This window comes from Camelina sativa, chromosome 12 (assembly GCF_030686135.1).
Source record: "Camelina sativa cultivar CO46 ecotype springtype chromosome 12, ASM3068613v1".
NCBI lineage: Eukaryota > Viridiplantae > Streptophyta > Magnoliopsida > Brassicales > Brassicaceae > Camelina > Camelina sativa.
In genome coordinates, this window is record NC_141891.1 from 21,987,424 (window position 1) to 22,009,683 (window position 22,260).

The following is a 22,260-nucleotide window of genomic DNA, read 5'->3' on the forward strand; positions in this document are numbered from 1 at the left end:
TCACCTAAAACCATGAGATTTGGATTTATGTATTTTTAACTAAACAAATCCTTCAGAATCCTCCAGAATCCTAAAAATTATTAAAATCCTAATCCACAAAACTGTTTTGAATAACAGTAGATTTTAAAGTAGATTTTTAAATCATCAGTTCAATAACAAGAGATTTTAATGGATTTTAAAGTAGATTTATAAATCATCAGTTCAATAACAGTGGATTTTAATAGACTTTTTAAAATCTATGATTGAATAACATAGAATTTGTAAATTTCAGACAAATCACTTAAAATGTCAAGTTGAATACACCTCCTTTAGTTTTAATGGTATTAATGAGAATTACCCTTATTAGTTATTATTATATGTCCAAATTCTTAAACTTTTCTCAATGCATCTTTTTAATTAATTATTTTGCTGAGATTTGCTTTTCCAAAACTCCATTTATTACCATATACTACAGTTTACTAAAACAAAATAAGAGAATCCGATCGAACCGGTGAGAACTGAGAACAGGTCAAGTTTTCTAAACATCCTGTTTTATATTAGTTTATCACACCGTCAACTTTATTTTTAACATATAAGATGTTTGACGCTTGCATACTTTTCACTCTACATACCACAAGCGTCGAGTGGTTCGCCAATCTAAGCTTGGTTTCGCCTCGGCCACTTTCCCCTCGTCAAACCACAAGCGTCGAGTGGTTCGCCAATCTAAGCTTGGTTTCGCCTCGGCCACTTTCCCCTCTTCTAACCACAAGCGTCGAGCTATGTGCAAATCAATGCTAGGCTCACTTTCAGTCACAGACTCAGACTCAGGATTTGGAACACGCGCAAGTTTTGGCCCTCCAATGAACTTCTGAGGCCCAATGCAACGCTTCGGCGAGACCTTATGCGTGAGGTTGTTTAACCGGGGACTTGGGAACGTACGCAGTTTGTGCTGAGCCTCATTCGCTACATTTTGGCTGACTACGGAAATATGTTTAACAACCCATATTGAAGCCAAGGTCATGAATACAACAATCAGAGCAACTGATATTATGTCTAATCCTCCTCCCACCTGAAATTATTTCATTAACCACAAATTAAGCACTAATAATAATAATGGATTCCCCAAAATCTAAACCGGTATGCGATATATGGTCCTAAAATGTATTCAATGTGGATCAATTAAACCGATCCAAAACAAACCGGAAACAAAAAGATCTAACCGGCTGTCACATCGATCATGTTTTAAAATCAAAGAGGTACTAAGCACAAACCTTGGGTAGTGTGAAGTTCCTTTTAGGCAGAAATACAAGATTCTTATCAGCATGGTCAAGACTATAGCATAGCAAGTTGCAGATTGTTAGCGCCGTAGCTGGGTCCCGGCTTGCTATAAAACAAAACACATACGCAATTCATTTTCATAACCAAGAAAGATGCATAACCATCTGAAAAAAAAATGTGCTTGTTGTTACCTGGAATGTCGAATATCTGTTTGTCAGGTGGGATACCAAGAAGCTCTCCAAGGAATACTCGGGCTCGGGCACGTTCCTCCCGAGAAAGCAAATCTCCATGAGTCATAACTACTGCTGGCTTGTCATCTAGAAACCATATTCAAGTTCTTTGTTGAGATCAAAACAAAGTAAAAAAGACTGTTTTGAAGCTTACAGTTAATATAAAAACTGACTAACCAACCTTTAAACGATAGTAACGGACAGTTAAAGGCAGTGGATACCATATGAGCATAGCTCGTTTCACTCTCCATCGATTTCAAGATTTCGACCGCATCAACAACAAAGATAACAGAGTTCACTTTCCTTATCTCAGAACCGGTACCACTATCTCGGATCAGTCTATCCTTTAAATCCGAGCTATCCGATGCCCTGAACATATGAAAAAGCTCACCAAGTTAACAAAAAAGAAGTAATTAAAGCCTACAAGGTTTAAGAATAGTCAAAATAGTAGAATAAGAATCAAAACCAGATGACAGGTTCGCCGTGATGCACGCCTCTTGTCATCCACTGCTCAATCATACTAGTGTTATCAGATGATGATGAGATATGGCTCAAGCCACGCGTGTCATATAAGCAAAAAGAAGCAGAACCTCCTCTTGGCATCTCATATTCCTCAAGAAAATATGTGCCTCCTTTAGACTGCTTACCAACTGCGATTCGAGAGCACAGAAAAAAAAACATGATTTAATCAATCTCACCTCTAAAATAGAAACTAAATCAAACATATATACTTTACATGATTCTTGAGCTCTATCTGGAGAAAACTCATCATCTTCAATCACTCTTGTGATCCGATTAACAAGGCTACTCTTCCCGGCCCCTTTCGGACCAACAAGGATGATCGATGTCGTCTTTTGAACATCGTAATCGCTCACTTTCCCATCAGACCATGATCCAGGAGTATAGCTATATCAACCATAACAGCCAAAAAAAACATCACCAAGTAGAACTAACACAGAATCTTTCCCTAAATAAAATGAATTAATTAGAAGAAAAAGAAAAGAAAAGAAAAAAACCTCAAAATATCGTTTCTGGCTTGTCTAAGTCTCCGTTTGCTGCTTTTGAGCAACAGATCATGACTTTGTAGAATCTCCTGGTAAGCCTTATCTCTCCTTCTCAAATCAGCAACATGATTCGAGAAATCCTTAAACCCTAAATCATCACTGCCACATAAAAAGAAAGCACATAATCATCACTTTCTTGATTATATATGATCATCCTCAATAAAAAAACAGTGATAAAAGAGTATTACTAATACCTGAAACAACAAGAACAAGGAGATGATGATGATGATCTTGAAGATCCTTCCTCTACAACATCTTTTAAAACAAAAATCCCTTTTATCTTTTCAGTTAAATCAAACATGCAAACCAATTTTAGAAACAATGAAAAGATCCGTGAAATTTACCATCTTTGATAGTATCACCACCCATGGCTTGCCTACAAGGGTTCTTATTTTGTACTTCGTTGCAGAGTTTTCTCAGACTTACAACTTCAGAATCTTGTTTTGATAGAAATTCATTTTTCAATATCTATCCGTATTGTTGGACTTGTTCGCTTTACTATTTAGGGAATATTAATATTCACATCAAAATCAAAATAAAAAAGAGATATTAACGAATCTAAATTTCTTGAAATTTTCGTCTAGATAAGCCAAGATAAATATAACTAAAAATATCGAAAAGACGAAAAATCCAACATTAATTATAAACGAACTCAAAGATTACATATTAATATTTTTATGGTGAAGTACCACATCAAGATTTAAATGATTGATTCGTTTGGTTGATTCAAATGATTGGATTAGTTTGGTTTTTATGATGAGTCCAAGGAAAAAATTGTGAACTTTTTTTAATTTGTTTAATATTATGATTTTTAACACAAAAGCTCAGAGGGGAAATTTGTATCACCCAAAACCCAATTTTTACAAATTAAAAAGGGGATTTAAGAAGAATAAAATTGGTGACAAAAAAAATTTAACAATCTTCCTCTGTTATGTTTTGTTTTGTGTTTTGCTATCTTCTGACAAACCTCTGTTATTTACTCTCTTTTTTTTTTTTTTTTTACTAAACAGAGTATGGGGGTGGGGGGGGAATTAATTAGATTCAGAGGTAATGACTTTGTTGAAACGGCGCAGACACAGCCATCCACGGGCGGTCCAACATATTCGGTTGCATTGATGATGTCATTGTGAACCCTGTCGTCGACTGTGGAGGTACCCCCACTGTTGTGTGTTGCTGCATTGGACTGCTCACAACAACAATAAAAAAAACCTGATTAGCCCTTTTGTTTTTTCACATACAATGGAACCGTAGTGACAACTTCAGTAATCTGACCTGAACGACAGGGATAAAGGAGATGATTCAATGGGCGCGTGGAGGCCATTATTATCAGGAGAGAGCAGAGACCAGAAAACTGCAAGTGTTCAAAACAGAGAGAGATTCAACAACAACCTTTCTCAGAGAAGAATAACCACCAAATCTGATCATATGCTCAAGTTTCATTACCTGATGGTTCCCGATCATTATTGACACCAGGGCAAAAGAGAAAATTCTGCATATGTAAACCACTTATTCAGTTAGATTCAACAAGAGGTTTAACAATGCTAATTAAGAGATGTTCATTGGCGTCTAAGCTTTACTTCGCTCATGTCCTGAGATACACTGCGGACCATTTCTGCAAAAGTAAAGATTTGAACCCTTGCTCAATGTCGATTTGTGTCAAATATTATAACCCACTGTGTACACGAAGGAATGATACTTACCCACTTTGGGAGCACTTGGTTTTACAGCCAGTGTCAAGCCAAGAAAACACTCTTCAGGTTCAGTGTTAAAGTCCCAGAGATTTAGCTCAAGATTAGGCATGGCCGCTGCAAGAATACGACAAAATTTAATTGAAATTACTCTTTAACGGTCATGAAAGCAGCACATACATGAAGCAGAAACGAAGAAAAAAAGCCTCACCCATGTTATTAAGCCTCAGCTCAAGGTCATGAAGAGGATAAGAAGCCTGTGTAGCCATCTGTTCAGAATAATAGATCATTACATTTTCAACTGTACTGAGAGGAGGACAGTGTGTGAGATAGAATCAAAAGAAGCAAAGGGAATATTCAACTTACACTGAAAAACGGATGATTTAGTGCCTGATCAGCAGTTGGTCTTTTCAATGGATCCCATGAACAAAGTCGCTGTTGATATACAAAATCAAGATTAACGAAAAATAATAACTTTCTGAAGAGTGGTAAGAAAGAGTGAACACAAGAACTCACATTGATCAAATCAATAGCTTCGGGAGCAGCATTCGGGAGTAGATCACCAATTCGTGTCTGCGGAAACTGTCACAAGATATTCAAAGACCAAAGTGAATATTTACGTACAAATAATTATATTAAGCAACTTATCTTTTCTTTAAGAACTCTTACTTCTGTGTGACTAAAACTCATAATTCGAGATATGCTTTTCGCTTCAGGGAACGTGGTCCAGTCCGGCTTGCCAAGAACACAGCAGATCTTGTATAATTGATCTATCTCACTGCTCATAAGCAAATCATTTATATCAGTTTTCACTGAATATTCTATCTTCAAGTGTGTATACACAGATTTGACAATACAAGCAAAAATGGACAATTTTAATTCATTGTTCTGATAGAATCACTTCAGGTTAGAACATTAGGCAGCAATAAACAAATTATGGACGAAAGAAAACTACGCAGAGATTAAGTTTGGTCAAAGGGAAAAAAATTCACCTTTCACCAGGAAATAACGGGGATAAAGCGTAAAGCTCAGCTAATATTGCCCCCACTGCCCACATGTCTGCAGTTTTTAAAAATGTTAATATACAATGGAAGACAAAAAGAAAGAAAGAAAAGTTTTGAACTATTAGCGATGGTTCAGCTTTTGATATGATACAACTGAGATGTGATTAAGTACAAAAAGTTTTTGCAAACGTACCAACTGCAGGAGTGTATGATGAAGACTGTAGCAAAACTTCTGGAGCTCGATACCTGTTGCAATCAGAGCCAATTTACAAATTATTAGTCTATCTATATCACCTTAGACTACATACATTTATGCATAAATGCAAAGACAATATCAAAGAGAAATCATTTACCAACGTGTGGACACATATTCAGTGTAAGGAGGCATAGATGCAACTTCTCTAGCCAACCCAAAGTCAGCAATTTTCAGGATATTGTTGGTCACCAGCAAATTCTCTTGCGAAACAGAACAAAACTTAATATTTAAGATGTACTCAAAGAGAGGAAACCATTTCATTTAGTATAATATAAAGTAGCAAAAGACATACCGGGTTTTAGATCACGATGGAAATACCCGTTTTTATGCATGTGGGCAAGCCCTTGCAGCATCTGAGACATAAAACTTCTTATTTCTCCTTCGGAAAAGTTTCGTTCCCTTTCTTTCATTATATGGTACAGATTGTGGTCCTAGTCAAATCATTTATCCAAGATCAATGAGAACATATTCTCTAGTATAAGAGAGTATAGTATCCTAGAGAGGAAAAGAAAGCGAAGAGATCGCCTTTACCATGCACTCGAAGATGAAAAACAGCTCATTATGTTCCCTCACGATCTCCTTCAACTTTATGATATGAGGATGATTTAGCTTACGAAGAGCCTGTAAAAGTAAAACTATATATCATCATCCTTGAACACAAAACATAGAGATCATAGACCATATATACTGTCTGCATAGCCTCAGAGGATTCAATAATCACCTTTACTTCTCGCAGATTGACACACTCTTCCCAGTAATAAAATTTTCTCTTCATCTTCTTAACAGCAACCTGAGGAAACATGAGGGTATATGTCGAATAAGCCGACACAATCGCTACATGAGTGAAAAAAAAAAAAAACATTTACATTCAACAACTTACAACTTCATATGTTTCCAAATTTACGGCTTTATATACACTACCACAAGTACCATCACCAAGCTCTTCTAAAATCTTATACCTACACAGAAGCAAAACCACAAAGCTCATCACTTTCTCCCAACTGCGCAAGTCCAATATATATATATATATGCAACAATAAAGAGAAAGAAACAAACCTTTCCATTATTCCGTTATTCAGGCGATACGAGACAATGTTAAAAAAACAAAATCGTCAATTAACCTCTGAGAACCTCCAGTAAGTAGTATCTACTCTTTGAACACAAGAAGCGTGACAAGATTGCATAAACGGTTTACTTCTTGGCTGTAGCATGAAACATAGACTGTAAACAAGAACCAACTTCTCATCATAACACTGATTAGTTATAGTAATCTGAAAAGTTATCAACATTGTTCAAGGAGGAGCAGCTTCTACAAGCTGCAATCAACAAGCTTCATCCACAACAAATCTCCAACTACAAAGTTATCTGCCAACAAAAATCTTTCATTTTAATAAGAATGATTTAATCTAGATCGGTTATATTGAATAAGGAACTCTAAAAGCCATATAGCTAGATTCTACATTTACAAAGTCTCAAACTTTATTAATTTTTGAGTCAATCTCGAGAAGAACAAATCAGAAGAATTAGCGCAGAGAACGGAATAATCAGAAGAATTTGCAGAGTTATTAAAAAATAAAATCGATTTTTACAGAAATTGAGAAATATAAACAAACAAAAACAATCAAATCGGATTTATTAAAACACAAAAACCCAAAAAAAAAAAAAAAAAAAAAAAAGTTTTTTCCTGACCTATGCTCCATTAATGGAAGAAACAAAAAAGCTTATATGAACACAACAGATGAAAAAAAAAAAAACATAATCTTTACAATTAGTTCTTCTTTGTAAATATTTTTATAGATTAAATTTAATTAATTTTATCAAAACCTAAAGCATTCAAGAAAGAAAAAAGTGAAGAAAAATCTAAGAAGATCGAGTAGAGTTGTTCCTCACCATTGATGGGTTGATAATCAGAATTGGAGACGAATTAAAGGATCTGATGAAGAAATTACAAGAAACATCAATGTCGTTTATGTTTTAGAGAAGATGAAATTAAGAGAAGCTAAAAAAAAAAAAATAGAGATAATTCTATAGGTGAAGAGAGAGACAGAGAGAGAGGGAAAAAAAAAACAGATTGCTTAGGAAGCCATGGGAGAAGAAAGAAAAAGAAGAAAAAATATTGAAGAAGAAGATGAAGGAGGAAAACAAAAGAAAATTGATTAATTAATTGAAATTAAATTATTAGTTTTAAGGAAATAAAATATTAACGAAAAAAGATAATTAATTGATTTTTTTTGGTTTTTGGATATATTATTTTAGAAAAATAAAAAAATAAGGGAAAAAGAGAAACGGAGGAAAATGCTTGGTTGTGGTGGGGAAGGCAACGGTGGTCCCCTTCAAGAGCGATATTAATATTTTGTGGATTTTCTTGAAATGACGAAAAGGTCCTTGAACTACTCGTGTATTACGGGAAGGTTCCACTTGCTAAGTCTTTCAAGATAAGAATTGACGTGGTCGCAGATAGTCTAATGGGCTTTTTGTCATCAAGGAGTAATTGGGCTTTAGAAGTTGTTAGGTCTGTTTTATCCTCACAAGTTTGGCTCATGGCAAAACGACAAGGCAGTAAGCTGTGGAACTTCGGTTTCTTTCGTTCGGTTTTCTGGTTTTTTTTATTTAACAATTATACCACATTGGATACTCAATGTTTTCCAATGTACCATATTGGGAATTCCTTTTTTAGTGTACCACGTCACAGTTTCTCAAATGACGATTATACCCTCCTTTCTTTTGATATTGAAAAACAATTGAAAATTTTTTTTTGGTCCAGCTTTATTCTCTCTCTCCGGTCTCTCCGCTTTCTTTCCGATTTCAACTTTTCTTCTTCTCAATTTCCTTTCGATCTCTCTCTTCGACTCGGTCAGTTTTATAACAGTTCTAACCTCTTTATCCGAAGATCTCCGCATGCAAATCTGAAACTCTTCAATGGATGCAAGAAACGAATCAATCTCGGCTAACCAGAAAGTGGCTTCGCTCGATTTCGTGGTCGCAAATCAACTGTAAGTACAACACACAACAGTTTCTACCAATTTTACCCTAATCGTTTCAACCCTAATCGTTTTTACCAATTTCGTGGTTCCCATAGGTTTAACAGACAGGATTTGGGAACAAACACGGTCGCGGTTGGGATGGAGAGAGAGAACCAAACGTTTGGACCTACTCCCAACTTCGTCCTCATTCCAGAAAGTCAAGATGAGGATATTCTATAAGTTTTTTCCACTTTTAATAAGTGGTTTCTTTTTGACATTTATGGAAGAATAGATTCTGAAACTTTGGTTTTGTCCACACAGTGAAAACAGTTGTCCTGTCAATGTAATGGGAACAAACTCTCTGGAAGTGGATAAAGAGGACAATATTATGTAAGATTTCTCGGTTTGGCGTCTTATTGACCAATTGTTGTGGACATGTTTTAAAAGTTTTGTTGTTGTCCACACAGTAACGACTCCATAAGCAATTTTGGTCTTCCCAATGATATCCCTGTCCCAGCTGGTGTTTGTGAAGTTCAACAAGCAGATTCATCTCTAAACACCGATAACACTGCCACCAACACAATTCAAAAACAGCAGTCGGAGGACAATATCATGTAAGTTTTCTCTGTTTGGCGTCTTATTGACAAATTACTGTGGACATTTTTTATACGTTTTTGTTGTTGTCCACACAGTGACGACTCCAGAAACAATTGTGGTCTTCCTAATGATATCCCTGTCCCAACTGGTGTTTGTGAAGTTCAACAAGATATCCCATCTACAGAGCATGGACCACTGCTTTCAAGAGTGAAATGCTTACTGTTACGTTCTCCATGCCTTCAGAGCAGAATCTCAAAGGAGAGTTTCGTAGATAGTAGACACAAATAAACACTGCTTCTCACAATAACTTTGTCCATCAAACGGATAGACAAAAAAAAAGTCTACGGGAGCAACACAATTTTGAAAGGGACATTGTCCACCGTCATTAATCATTGTCTACGCATAATTAGTCTAAACAAAATGGCCCAAAATGAAAGTCTATTAACAGACAAAAAAAAACAGACAATTGAAACTCTATTAACTTTTTCCGTCACGTAACATGTCCCTCTATCCTAACATCCCAAAAAAAAAAAAAAAATTGGATCAGGTTTTTGTCCACAATAAATGTCAAGACATTGCTTTTTGACCTTCTACCACCGAAAAAGATCAGAAAAAGGCTGTCCCATTTTATGAAACAACATAAAATAATAAAAGACAGATTCTCTTTATCATATTAGCGGAAGGGTAAAAATGTCATTATATGTAACATTTGTGGTAAATCGAAAAAGACATTTCAATTGTGGCAGATTGGAAAATTTTTATGGAAAATGTGGTACATTGAATTAAATTCCTTTTTTAAGTATCGAAAATTTTGCCAAAATTAAAAACCAAAGAAATTTAAAACCAATACTAACCGAATTTTGAAATATATTTTTGTTTCCGTTTTTCGGTTAGGTTTTGAAATTCAAAAAAACCCAATATTAACCGAATTTTTGAATTTTGTTTAAAAAATACTGTTTTTCGGTTATTGTGGAATAATCTTGGTTTGATTGGAATAGTTTGGTTAGTTCGGTTATTAAGAAAAATGGTCTAACTTTCCGTACAAACAGTAAATCCTGTAATCAAACAAAATTTAAAAAATTGGTTAATTGAGAACCGAACCAGACTAACCAAAGTTCTCGGTTAACCAAACTAAATTTCACAGATTGTTGATCCAGTTAATAAATAACCCATAACCAAAACCGAACTGGAACAATCAAAATCTTGGATCGGTTTGGATCATTATCCCAGCCCAATAGGTCCATAAGGTTTGATACAATTCGATCCAAACTCAACCATTTCAACGATGTGGTAGAACAAATAATACCTATTTCATCCAAAGTGTCTTGTTATATCAAACAAAACAACATAAAGCAATATGTGTAAACTGGAAACAAACTTTGAACTTCTATTATCACAGACAGTTAAAAGATGGGGAAAAAAAAACTATTACGGCTCGACAATGATCTTCCCAGTAGCATGTCCATCGATACTTTTGGCCCAAGCATCCTCCGCTTTGCTCAGAGGGTGCTTCGAGTCGATCACTGTCTTCAATTTCCCTTCTTTCACTAGATTGACCATATACTCCAGATTCTCAGCTTTTGGGATCAACAAGAGCGGCACCAATTGCTTCTTTGACATGGTTATTTTCTTAACCGCATAAGTCCACATAGCACTAGGCCCAGGCGTGATATCTATCACCTTCCCGTTTTCCGACAAGTTTGGTTCGAAAGTCGAAAACGGTATCCCGTTTGCACAATGGACTACAGCATCATATTTCTTACCCGACGGACTCTTGAGAGCTGCTCCCTCAGGAGTCTTGTAGTCGAGAACCTCATCCGCTCCTAAAGATTTGACAAAGTCAATGTTACGAGCACCACATGTGGCGGTTACATGAGCGTTCCCAAGTTTTGCTAGCTGGACTGCATAGTGGCCAACCCCACCAGATGCTGCTGTGATCAAGATGTTTGCCTGCTTGCCTGTACCATCCAGCTTCAGCCCCGCAGGCTGAGTTAGAGCCTGGAGTGCGGTTAGACCTGCCACAGGCAAAGCGGCTGCTTCAGCTGCTCCCACTTCTTGGGGTCTTTTGACTGTCAGTTTCTCGCTTGCAACGGCAAACTCAGCAAGTCCACCTCCAGTCTGAAAACAACCAAAAAGAACAGTTACTATTTCTTGTTTTTAACTAGTAAGAGTAATTGCTACAACATTAATAACTGCAATAGCTTGTCCCTTACTAGATGGTTGAGAACCGCTACAACTTTGTCACCAGCCTTAAAATTCTTGACTCCTGATCCAACCTCAACGACCTCTCCAGCAACATCAGTAGCTGTTTAAAAAACACAATATATCAAAGGTTGTTCCATCGACATTTAGAAAGCCTATATATATATATATGTCTTCTTTAAAATAAGTACAAAACCCCAAACAAAGCCCTCTACGCAAAATAACCAATTTTTTTTTTTTAATACAGAAACTAAAACCTTGAAAGCAATTAGAATACCAGGAATGCAGGGGAACTTGCGGGGCAGAAAAGGCCTGATCAATCCTTTTTGAATTTTCCAATCAACAGGGTTTAGACTAGTAGCTTCTAATTTCAGGAAAACCTCATTGCTCTTGGGTGATGGAACCGGAACTTGGACATGCTGAAAACATAACTCAGACAGACAAGCACACGTATTAATCATCAAATACGAGAATGCCTCACAAAAAAAAAAAAAAAAAAAAAAAAAAAAAAAAGACTACTAGCAGAAAAATGTCACCTTTAAATCAGAAAACATATCTACCACATATGAGAAGAGGGCTAACTAACTTCACACCATAATCTTAATCATTAACACTTAAACACTTTTTACCAAATGTAATCCAAATCACAGCCTGATGATTAAAACTATGACTAATAATAATATAACAAATCACAGCTCTGTATGAAATTAGAGTTCAAAGTAAGATGTCAAATACGAAGACATGATTCTTAATACAATACATCATGTAATCTAGTAGTAAGCTCTGCAATCCAATCCAATCCAATCGACGATTCAAAATCACCGAAGATTCTCCAAAATCAACGAATCGTACGCACATGCGACACTAATATACATCGGCGGAGGGAATCGAATCGCAATTACCCAGCAGGTTATAATGGAACACTTGGAAAAGAGAGAGAGAGAGAGGGAGAATAAAAACCTTCAAACCAGCGGCGCCACCGCCGTAAGAATCGTACTGAAGAGCCTGCATGAGTTTCCCGGCCATTGGTAAACGATGACGACGATCTCTGAATCCGAAACAACAACAAGGGTGTGCTTCGAAAGTTTTTGATCTTTCTAATTAAAAAAAAAAAATTGGCTGCAGTGTTGCCACATCACCTCAAGTATGTAAAGGTGGTGCGAAATTGATGACATGTAGCAATCTGGATCACAGACTCACAGGTGGATCCTTGTGATGAGTTTGATTAATTTTACTGACCATTGATTTTAATTATTCAAATTGTTTTTAACATATTTGATAGATTGTTTTTCTAAAAGGTGAAAAAAAAAAAATTCTAGTTTTCTCTATGAAATTATAAACCAAAAAAATCTTTAACATAAAATGAAATTTAACCAAAAAAATATAAAGTAAATATTTTTAGTAAGTAAAAACTATTATAAAAAGTAAATAGATACACGAAATTTTCCAATGTGGTATTTGGTGTAAAATGTACTATTCTACAGTTGATACTATTAATCCGTTTTCTTTGAAAGTTCTTGCTCTTGTGAAGTTTGGGATTTATCTCTCACTCCGGTCTCGTCAAAGGGTTTCCATATGAGTCTGGTGTACTCGAATTTGAATTTTGTTTTCTGGAGGGGTGCCTCTCAACAGGGTGATCTAGATCAACTTTTTCACTTACCATAGATTTGATGGACAATCTAAAAGGCCATAAATAAAAAAGTTTTTTAATGTTTAGAGATCGAGGCGAATAATATAATTGCTCAGGATTTGGGCGATAAGTTAGCCTGCAAAGAGGCGCTCTCTTTTACGGCGGTCATGTCAGCTCCATTTTGTCTTCGGATGTCCAGGTTTCTCCACCTATTTTTCAGATTGATGGTTCTTGGAAAGCAACTAATGTGCATTCAGGATTGGGTTGGTGGTGTTACGTTGGTGAGGAGTGAACCTTGTTGTTTGGGGCCAAGTGTCTAAGACGGAGCCTCTCCCCACTACATTCAAATTTAGAAGTGTTGTTGTGGGCCATAGAGCGGATGTGTACTGCAGGGATCCCTTGTCAACATTTCGATACTGATTGTTCTGAGTTACTCACTATGGTGCAATCCCCTTAAGATTGGTCGTCCTTCTCCAACTTGCTCGATGAGTTTAACTCGCTAGAGTCCTTCCCACTATTCACCATCTCTTGGATCCCGTGTGCGTCAAATATGAAGGCAAATTGTCTTGTCCGTGCTTCGCGTTCTCTTATCTCTCAAGTTTCTTTTGTAAACTCCTTCCCTCTAGCTTGGACAACTAACCGAGGAATTTCCTTTTAATTTATTGTTTGGTTAAAAAAAAGTAAATAGATACACTTTTAGTTAAAGAAAATAGTTGTAAATAAGTTCAAATTTATTAAAATAAAAATTAATTTAACAAAGAATATATATTTAGTTCTTTTCATAAGTAAAAACAATGTATAAAAAATAAAGAGATAAACATTTAGTTATAGAAAATAGTTGTTTTTTTCTTTTTTCACTAAATATATTGTACTGTTAAAATATACTATTTAGTTTTTACTACTACCAATAAATTGTCTTTAGAACACATTAAATAACATATTATATGTCTCTTCACTTTAACATTTGTTTTTGTTTTTTTGTCAACCATTGGGCCACAACAGGCCGGTCCATTAACCTAATCCCTACATTTGTAGGGAGAGGGACAATTTAACATTTTTATAGTTACAAAAACATATACGTTAACCTTTACATACTCCTATCTAATATATTACAATAGCAGTCTTTTTGAATTAATTATATGATTGGTAAAAAATATGAGAGGGTCTCTTTTTTTAACTTCAATAATCTTTTCTTTATGTAAAGGTGAGTATTTACATTTTTTTAGAAACAGGAATTAATTGTATATTTTCACAATCATTTTTTTATCTTATATATAAAGTAATCCTATTTCTTATAAAATTAGCAACTTAAAATTAAAATAAATAAATAATATTACAATTTCGAATTTTATGATATATATATATATATATATATAATTTTTTTATAATGATCTTTTTAAAATTTTAAAGCTGTTTAAATTTTAGAGTTTTCTTATAATTGCCTTTTAATATTTTGAAAATTGTTAATAGTTTTGTTTTACATTTGGAAGTTTATAGAATTTTTTCTTTAAAGATTTAAATAAAATAAGGTTTCTTTTTCTCTATTTTACTTTTATATAAAACCTTTTTATGGTAGATTTTGAATTTTTATATTTTATTTATTTTAATTTTAATAAATTTAGAATTTACATGTGTAAATAATATTATAATATCAAATTTTATGATATATATATATAATATTTTTATAAGGGTGAGTTACTAGAATATTACATAAAAGCTTCCTTTTTACAAAAGTAACACATAATTGTTTGTAATTACTAGAATAAACTTTGTACCCATACTACCCTTGAAACTAGTGTTGAGAAAAAACGTAATTACGGCTAATACCATTAGTGGAAAAAAAAAATATTGGGAACTGGGAGAAAGTCTACCGATTCTTTGATGGTACATTTATATAGGTGGCTGATTAAAGGTGTACGTCAGATATTTTTGGTACACTTATCGGTCAACGTAGATGGTACACTTAGTTGTAGTGTTGGTACACTTATCGGTGGACGTATATGTCTATCAAAAACTAAGTGTACCAAAAATATCTGACGTACACTTTCAACAGTCAATATGACCCAAAAGATATTTATGGTAGACTAATGGTCTGTTGCGACAGATTTATGCGACAGACCTCACTTTTTACAGATATTTTTAGTATACTTTGTTTGTTTTTCTCAATAGTTTTCGTAGTGTATTGGTAGACTTCTAGTCTGTGGTAGATTTAATAGGCATTTTTGACAGATGTAAAGTCTTACCAGAATAATACGAATTTGTTTGAGCTGGCAAAGACAGTCTAGCGTTGCGATAGACTTATTGGGGATAGATCTAAACACGTTTGCTGTTCTTCCGATTAATGGTGTTCATGTAATAAAGTTTGTAGCAGATTCATCAATCGTGTTCTGTTTATCGGCCGGAGCAAACGTCTTTTTCCTACTCAGTTTCGGAAATCTTTAAAACTCACTTTTTATAGGTTTTTAATTTAGAAATCAGATGTTGAGACGAAAATCTATATAGTTGAGTAAAAACCCCACAAGTGAAACCAAAAAAAGTAGACATAAGTCGTGAAACAATAAAGTGAGGCAGGGGAAATTAGGGTTTTCAGTCGTATGTTAGAGGTAGAAGACGAGGATATTATGGTAATTTCGGGTTTATTAAACCTAAAATCGAACGTGTACGTACATATAAATGTGTACGTACATATGAACTTATACATACATAATTTTATTGAGATTAGTGTATGTACATAACGTTCTTTTGCTTAGTGTAGGTCCATAAATCCGTTTTAATGAACAATATTATTGTAATTTTGTAGTCATCTTCAACATATCTTCTTCTATAACCCTAGCTAAAATTGTCGTTGTTGTTCACCGAAAATGGAACAAGTAAGAGATTTTACTAGAAAAAGTAAGAGATGTTACTAGAACAACCTATGTAATTCGTAATTGTTTATTTGTTTATTATATTTATGAGAGGTAATGAATAATAACCACACAAAATTACATTTTAACTATAGAGGGTAATATTTAGATAACATAAATATATAATACTCAGTTCAACTAGGTACAACTAAATATATATTTATATTTGTATTTATATTTAAAATATGAAAATGATAATTAAGGTTTATACGAATTTCTTTACATATTAAACTATTAAAAAACCATGTTTAATCAACAATACAAGAATTAATCACTTTCTAATACATACTATCGTTTTTACATAAAACACTCTTTATAGTATAAGAAAAACTTAGTAAGTGATCACCTCAAATGAAGCAAAAGAGGTGAAAACCAAGTTTTTATGAACATTGTGTTATGAAACCTTGTATATGCTAATTAATACTGATAAATCTTGTGGCCAACTGCTAATTAATCATTTATATTATAGTCTAACCGGAAATACGAAAAAATGCAAAAGTTGAACTATGAATATAAGAGTACAACTGGACAACTATGTATAATTATGTGTATACCAAATAATTTTTTAATAATATCCTGTTGTCTTTGGCTACCTCCTCCTCCAGACAGACCTATCTACCAGCACGAAAAAGAAGGATGGTATGGTTGGCTTACGGAGATTGACACAGAACCAAGCCCTTCACCGATGGATCTTAGGAATCAAGCACAAAAGTTACTGTGGGATGCCCTTGATTTTGTTGTTTCTGTAGAAGCTGATGTGTTCTTCTCCGGTTTCAACAACGATGGTAGTGGGTGGCCAGATTTTTCAAGTTTGGTGATGGGTCAGAGGCTCTATGAAAGGCCCTCTTCCTGAACATATAGACTAGACAAGTAAGAAAGGCTATTGTTAATGACTGCATTTAGCTTTTTTCCATTGTTAGGTTTTATGTAATATTCTAGGTAATTTCCTTATAATATTAGTACTTTTATGATCTTTTTAAAATTTTAAAGCTGTTTAAATTTTATAATTTTCTTATAATTTTCTTTTAATATTTTTAAAACTGTTAATAGTTTTGTTTTACATTTGGAAGTTTACAGAAGTTTTTTTTAAGAAGATTTTAAATAAAATTAGGTTTTTTTCTCTATTTTACTTTTATATAAAACTCTTTTATGGTAAGTTTTGAATTTTTACATTTTTATTTTTTTTATTTTTAATAAACTTAGAATTTACATGTGTCAACATCTTACAATTGACACATGTCACGATCTTGTTAATGAGTAATTTTGACATTAATCTTTATATAATAAGATTTTATGGTAGGTTTTAAATTTTTACATATTTATTTTTTTAGTTTTAATAAACTTAGAATTAACATGTTCAACATCTTCCAATTGACACATGTCACGATCTTGTTAATGAGTAATTTTGACATCAAACTTTATATAATAAGATAATCACATCATATTTCCATTAAATTTTCAAAACTATCTTAAATTCTTAATAGTATTGAATACCACTAGCATTTAATATAATCTACAACCAATAAATTGAATTACAGTAGAACTTTAAAAAAAAAACTATAATATTTATAATTGAACAACACTAGATTTTATGTAAAATTCTTTTTCTCTTCAAATTCAATAAAAATCCAAGATTTAGTACTTAAACTGTTACAAGTTGAACAAAGTCAATTCACTCCTCATCCACGAAAATGACAAGTTGGATCGGACTTCCTCTTAGTAATTTGGCAGATCCTGTAACACCCAATTTTCATGGCATGTCACAGGTTAACTTATACCACAAGTAAACCATAATTAACCGAAAATAACCAAAAATCCATTAATTCAACTTAAACGTCCTTTAAACGTTAAACCGAAACTAACAACCAGTTCGATAAATCCAACAACGGAAAATAAAAGAATAAACTCCAACTCCTAACACCAACTCCATCATTATCAACTACTCCTCATGGTTACCTGCAAGAGAGAGAGAGAGGGGTGAGCAATCTAGGATTACTCAGCGAGGGCAAGCCTTAGGGCTCACGAAGTCTTCATACACAAACATGCTTAGACCATCACAAAGTCTAAACCTAAGACATGCAATCAATCACGTGTCAACGACACTCAAACATCAAACAAATGAGACTACGTCCCATAGACAACGCTGTGCATTACGGGATTCCTCATGCTTTCGCACTTCTTCCTGCACATTTCCGTCGCCGTGCATTACGGGATTCCTCATGCTTTCGCACTTCTTCCTGCACATTTTCATTACCATGCATTACGGGATTCCTCATGCTTTCACACTTCTTCCTGTACTTTTTCACTTGCGTATCCGGATTCCTCATGCTTCTCGCACTTCTTCCACGCACAACACGTTGGCTCGTCAGCCAATCCTGATCTACCCGCATTATGTGCCCGTAGACCACCACACAACTACAAGGAGAATTCCTTGTAGGACTCTCTGTGGCTCACCCACTTCTTCGTGCCTCTTGGCACATTTTCTCCCCACACTCAAACAATTTATTTTATCATACAAACATGCATATCACACACCACGCAATCCGTTTTAAATATCTAGTTCTTTTAATTTTCAAATCCTATTACTAGTTCTTTTTCCTTATCTTTTATTTAATAAATATATTATATATATTATTATATACTCAACAATCAACTACGATTATATATATATATAATTTATAGGTATACTTGGCTTAACCTTAAACTAAGTAACTATCTAAACATATTGGTATATGAAAAAGACACCAACTAGTCCTCACCTTAGCCAAACAGGTCAAATCCTCGGCTCAGAAATAACAACAACGCAAACCCGGTTCATCAACAATTCTCAATCTGCAACAGTTTATAATAGCCGATCAAAGACCATATCCATGATATTAATCCAATAGAACAACCCTAACCAAAGTCTCATAACTTATACTTATGGTGTTTCCTTTAATTAAATTAATTAGATCAAATTCTAATAATTTAATACACCACAGTTTAGTCCACGTACGATCACATGCTCCCACAATACCAATTCCTCAACCAGCCACAATACACGATTCATCAATATTATATTAACCAACGTCATCGACAACGTACGTAACCACTAACCATGCATGACACCACAAATCAACTCATGCACGTTCGATAAAGAAGTTTCGGTTCTGGACTCAAATCCTCTGGTTTAGTTGGTTAAGCTTCTCGGTTCAATAATCAATGCAACACAACACAACGACAGACACGAGAAAGAGTTTCGCCGTTTACCTTTCTCGGCGTTTACACTCAACGATTCTTGACGGATCAGCAACGCCGATCAACAAAGCTTCAAGTCCACAGTTGTCACGTCCTCATCTCTCAACAATCAAACAACAACAAATCAACAGATCCACCAAGACAATATCAGAAACTTATTCCGCAAGCTACATAATAAAATAGGGTTTCCTTACCCTTAACGACTGCTTCGATGAAAGCGGCGGTCATCCGGTGACTTACGGTGGCTAACTGACCAATGATGGTGTTCGACGGTGACTAGCGAGAACCACGGGTCCGTACGGTAAGCTTCTCCTCCACGAGACTCATCACCACAACAACGTCTCTCCATCGTTTCCTTCTTACCGATAACAACACCAACAACAAGAACACAACTTAAGCTTTCCAATACTCAACGATCAAGTTGCTGGTGTGTTTTTAGGGTTCATCGGCTCTCCTCTCTTGCTGAACAAGGACGGCGGCGATATAAACGTATACACGTTAACACAATTACACAAATAAACCCTTCTCGTTGTGACTTGTTCTTGTTGGGCCTCAATGGGCTTGAAAAGAAAACAAACCGGCCCAATTCTCAATTACAAAACCGGGATGTTACAATTCTCCTCCACTTAAAATAAATTCGTCCTCGAATTCGCGATTCAGTTTCTCCCCCACTTAGTTTCCGTCCCAACTTGGAGTATCCTTCGTTTGATCTCTAATGTTTTAGATTATCCAATCCAACTTGGAGTGTCCTTCTCCTATATGTCTGTCTGGTTCCATTTCTTTTCAAACTTTTCTTGTCAACAACGAATCACAAGTTTCCACTTGGTAAAAACTAGTTTCCCTTTACTAGAAATAATTTTTTAATGCTCCTCATTTTCAGCTTTTGATAAGGTAAAACCCAACTCTTCCATTACTATGATTTAATCCAACGCAACATGGGATGTCAAGTAGTCATTATAACAAACATCTTTCAATAGTTCTTAAAGTTGAATAGAATACTCCAATTTCCAACAAAAGGTTTTTCCATTACCTCATTACCTTGACTTGTGAAAATAACCAGTTCACCAACATACAACCTTGTCTAACAATGTTCAGAAGTGTACACATTAACCGTGACCATTACGTTTTTTTTGCAACACAGAGTTACATGATCCACCAAGCTTCTGCTGCGCTCACTCTGTAAAATTGACTTCCCTCTGAAAGTTTCCCAACTTTTAAAAATAAAAATAGTGTTTTCCTAACACTCTCTTACGGTTATTGTTCCGTTTGAGTTACACACTTCCATGCATAAGTAGTACTTCCCATGTAATCCACCTTCTCCGCATAATGTCCGTTCTGCACTAATCAAACGCCAAATCGAAATAATGTCTCCTCATAATCTTTAGTGATTTTCATTTCACTAACCTTAGTGGGTTCCACTACCACATGATAAAATTAATGGTTTGTGAACATTTCACCTTATCTTAATTCTTCAAACATTTTTTTTTTCCTCCAAACAACATCCATTTTCTGAGTCTCTCTCCAAAACCCCAATATTAGAATCAACCACTTTTTTTTTTTGGTTTCTCAACATCTTTCGTCTTAACTCATCCAGCTTTACAATTACCCAAGTTGCATCCCTACTGCTAGTCGTCCGTAGCAGTCCACTATAAATCTCATTGTCACCATACCCTTTTCCACTCGGGTTAAGACAACTTCAAATTTAAACCGCCTATCTCCAGTGTCACGACACATTTTTTTAATCATCTTTAACAATGCTTACACACAATACTATGTAGAAGTCCATAATCTACATTAATGTGTGGTGTCCTCCCACACTGCTCCTTTCCACTTCCTCCGCTGCAATTCCCTTTTGTGCTCTCCCAGCACTGGAATAATATCGACTTGTGATCTTTATACAATACATCATATTTAAACTTTGTGGCCCATCTCGATAAGCGTTATTCAAAAATATTAACTTGGATATTCGTCAAATGTCCATTTGAGTTTTAGAAGCTAGTATCCCACACCTTTGTCCACTCGAACATCACGTCCATCCATGTGAGTTGAGTAATTGGTTTAACCATACTAGCAAACTCCTTACCAATTTCCCGTTGTTACATACGACTCCAAGAAAAACTACGGACCTTCGTAGCATTCTTATCCATCAACGATAACTTCTCCAAGTCAACTTATCACTTCAGCTTCTAAGCCTACACACCCCTCAGGACTGCCTCCCGGGTCGGAACCGGTTTGACATAACCTAAGGCTCTGATACCAAAATTGTAACACCCAATTTTCATGGCATGTCACAGGTTAACTTATACCACAAGTAAACCATAATTAACCGAAAATAACCAAAAATCCATTAATTCAACTTAAACGTCCTTTAAACGTTAAACCGAAACTAACAACCAGTTCGATAAATCCAACAACGGAAAATAAAAGAATAAACTCCAACTCCTAACACCAACTCCATCATTATCAACTACTCCTCATGGTTACCTGCAAGAGAGAGAGAGAGAGGGGTGAGCAATCTAGGATTACTCAGCGAGGGCAAGCCTTAGGGCTCACGAAGTCTTCATACACAAACATGCTTAAACCATCACAAAGTCTAAACCTAAGACATGCAATCAATCACGTGTCAACGACACTCAAACATCAAACAAATGAGACTACGTCCCATAGACAACGCTGTGCATTATGGGATTCCTCATGCTTTCGCACTTCTTCCTGCACATTTCCGTCGCCGTGCATTACGGGATTCCTCATGCTTTCGCACTTCTTCCTGCACATTTTCATTACCATGCATTACGGGATTCCTCATGCTTTCACACTTCTTCCTGTACTTTTTCACTTGCATATCCGGATTCCTCATGCTTCTCGCACTTCTTCCACGCACAACACGTTGGCTCGTCAGCCAATCCTGATCTACCCGCATTCTGCGCCCGTAGACCACCACACAACTACAAGGAGAATTCCTTGTAGGACTCTCTGTGGCTCACCCGCTTCTTCGTGCCTCTTGGCACATTTTCTCCCCACACTCAAACAATTTATTTTATCATACAAACATGCATATCACACACCACGCAATCCGTTTTAAATATCTAGTTCTTTTAATTTTCAAATCCTATTACTAGTTCTTTTTCCTTATCTTTTATTTAATAAATATATTATATATATTATTATATACTCAACAATCAACTACGATTATATATATATAATCCATAGGTATACTTGGCTTAAC

General features: G+C 35.1%; 4 protein-coding genes across 6 annotated transcripts; 1 reads left to right on the forward strand and 3 right to left on the reverse strand.

The window, feature by feature from the left end:
* Window positions 1-419: 419 nt before the first annotated feature.
* LOC104732423 (uncharacterized) lies at window positions 420-3,274 on the reverse strand. The gene is made up of 9 exons (XM_010451964.3): window positions 2,896-3,274; window positions 2,746-2,806; window positions 2,504-2,650; window positions 2,224-2,393; window positions 1,954-2,137; window positions 1,669-1,856; window positions 1,449-1,574; window positions 1,251-1,363; window positions 420-1,048 (listed from the first exon to the last, which is right to left on the reverse strand). Exons 1-9 carry the CDS (start codon window positions 2,918-2,920, stop codon window positions 599-601), a joined length of 1,464 nt encoding a protein of 487 aa, XP_010450266.2. The 5' UTR covers window positions 2,921-3,274; the 3' UTR covers window positions 420-598.
* Window positions 3,275-3,408: 134 nt separating this feature from the next.
* LOC104732422 (serine/threonine-protein kinase MHK) lies at window positions 3,409-7,818 on the reverse strand. 3 transcript variants are annotated; one of them, XM_087478273.1, is made up of 19 exons: window positions 7,390-7,818; window positions 6,787-6,864; window positions 6,556-6,701; window positions 6,380-6,458; window positions 6,221-6,289; window positions 6,031-6,120; window positions 5,792-5,930; window positions 5,597-5,699; window positions 5,437-5,489; window positions 5,232-5,298; window positions 4,909-5,017; window positions 4,756-4,821; window positions 4,606-4,674; window positions 4,451-4,508; window positions 4,252-4,356; window positions 4,129-4,163; window positions 3,995-4,040; window positions 3,824-3,902; window positions 3,409-3,734 (listed from the first exon to the last, which is right to left on the reverse strand). In XM_087478273.1, the coding sequence occupies exons 3-19, from the start codon at window positions 6,561-6,563 to the stop codon at window positions 3,593-3,595; spliced, it is 1,317 nt and encodes a 438-aa protein (XP_087334399.1). In that variant the 5' UTR covers window positions 6,564-6,701; window positions 6,787-6,864; window positions 7,390-7,818; the 3' UTR covers window positions 3,409-3,592. The 3 variants fall into 3 exon arrangements, with proteins under 3 accessions (XP_087334399.1, XP_087334398.1, XP_087334400.1); XM_087478272.1 differs by having other exon boundaries at window positions 6,556-6,864; XM_087478274.1 differs by lacking the exon at window positions 6,787-6,864 and having other exon boundaries at window positions 6,556-6,720; window positions 7,390-7,809.
* Window positions 7,819-8,280: 462 nt separating this feature from the next.
* LOC147930888 (uncharacterized) lies at window positions 8,281-9,467 on the forward strand. The gene is made up of 4 exons (XM_087477832.1): window positions 8,281-8,492; window positions 8,579-8,852; window positions 8,930-9,076; window positions 9,155-9,467. Exons 2-4 carry the CDS (start codon window positions 8,809-8,811, stop codon window positions 9,345-9,347), a joined length of 384 nt encoding a protein of 127 aa, XP_087333958.1. The 5' UTR covers window positions 8,281-8,492; window positions 8,579-8,808; the 3' UTR covers window positions 9,348-9,467.
* An 880-nt stretch (window positions 9,468-10,347) lies between these two features.
* Window positions 10,348-12,561, reverse strand: LOC104732421 (chloroplast envelope quinone oxidoreductase homolog). The gene is made up of 4 exons (XM_010451961.3): window positions 12,222-12,561; window positions 11,539-11,680; window positions 11,273-11,364; window positions 10,348-11,177 (listed from the first exon to the last, which is right to left on the reverse strand). The coding sequence occupies exons 1-4, from the start codon at window positions 12,285-12,287 to the stop codon at window positions 10,488-10,490; spliced, it is 990 nt and encodes a 329-aa protein (XP_010450263.2). The 5' UTR covers window positions 12,288-12,561; the 3' UTR covers window positions 10,348-10,487.
* Window positions 12,562-22,260: the final 9,699 nt, after the last annotated feature.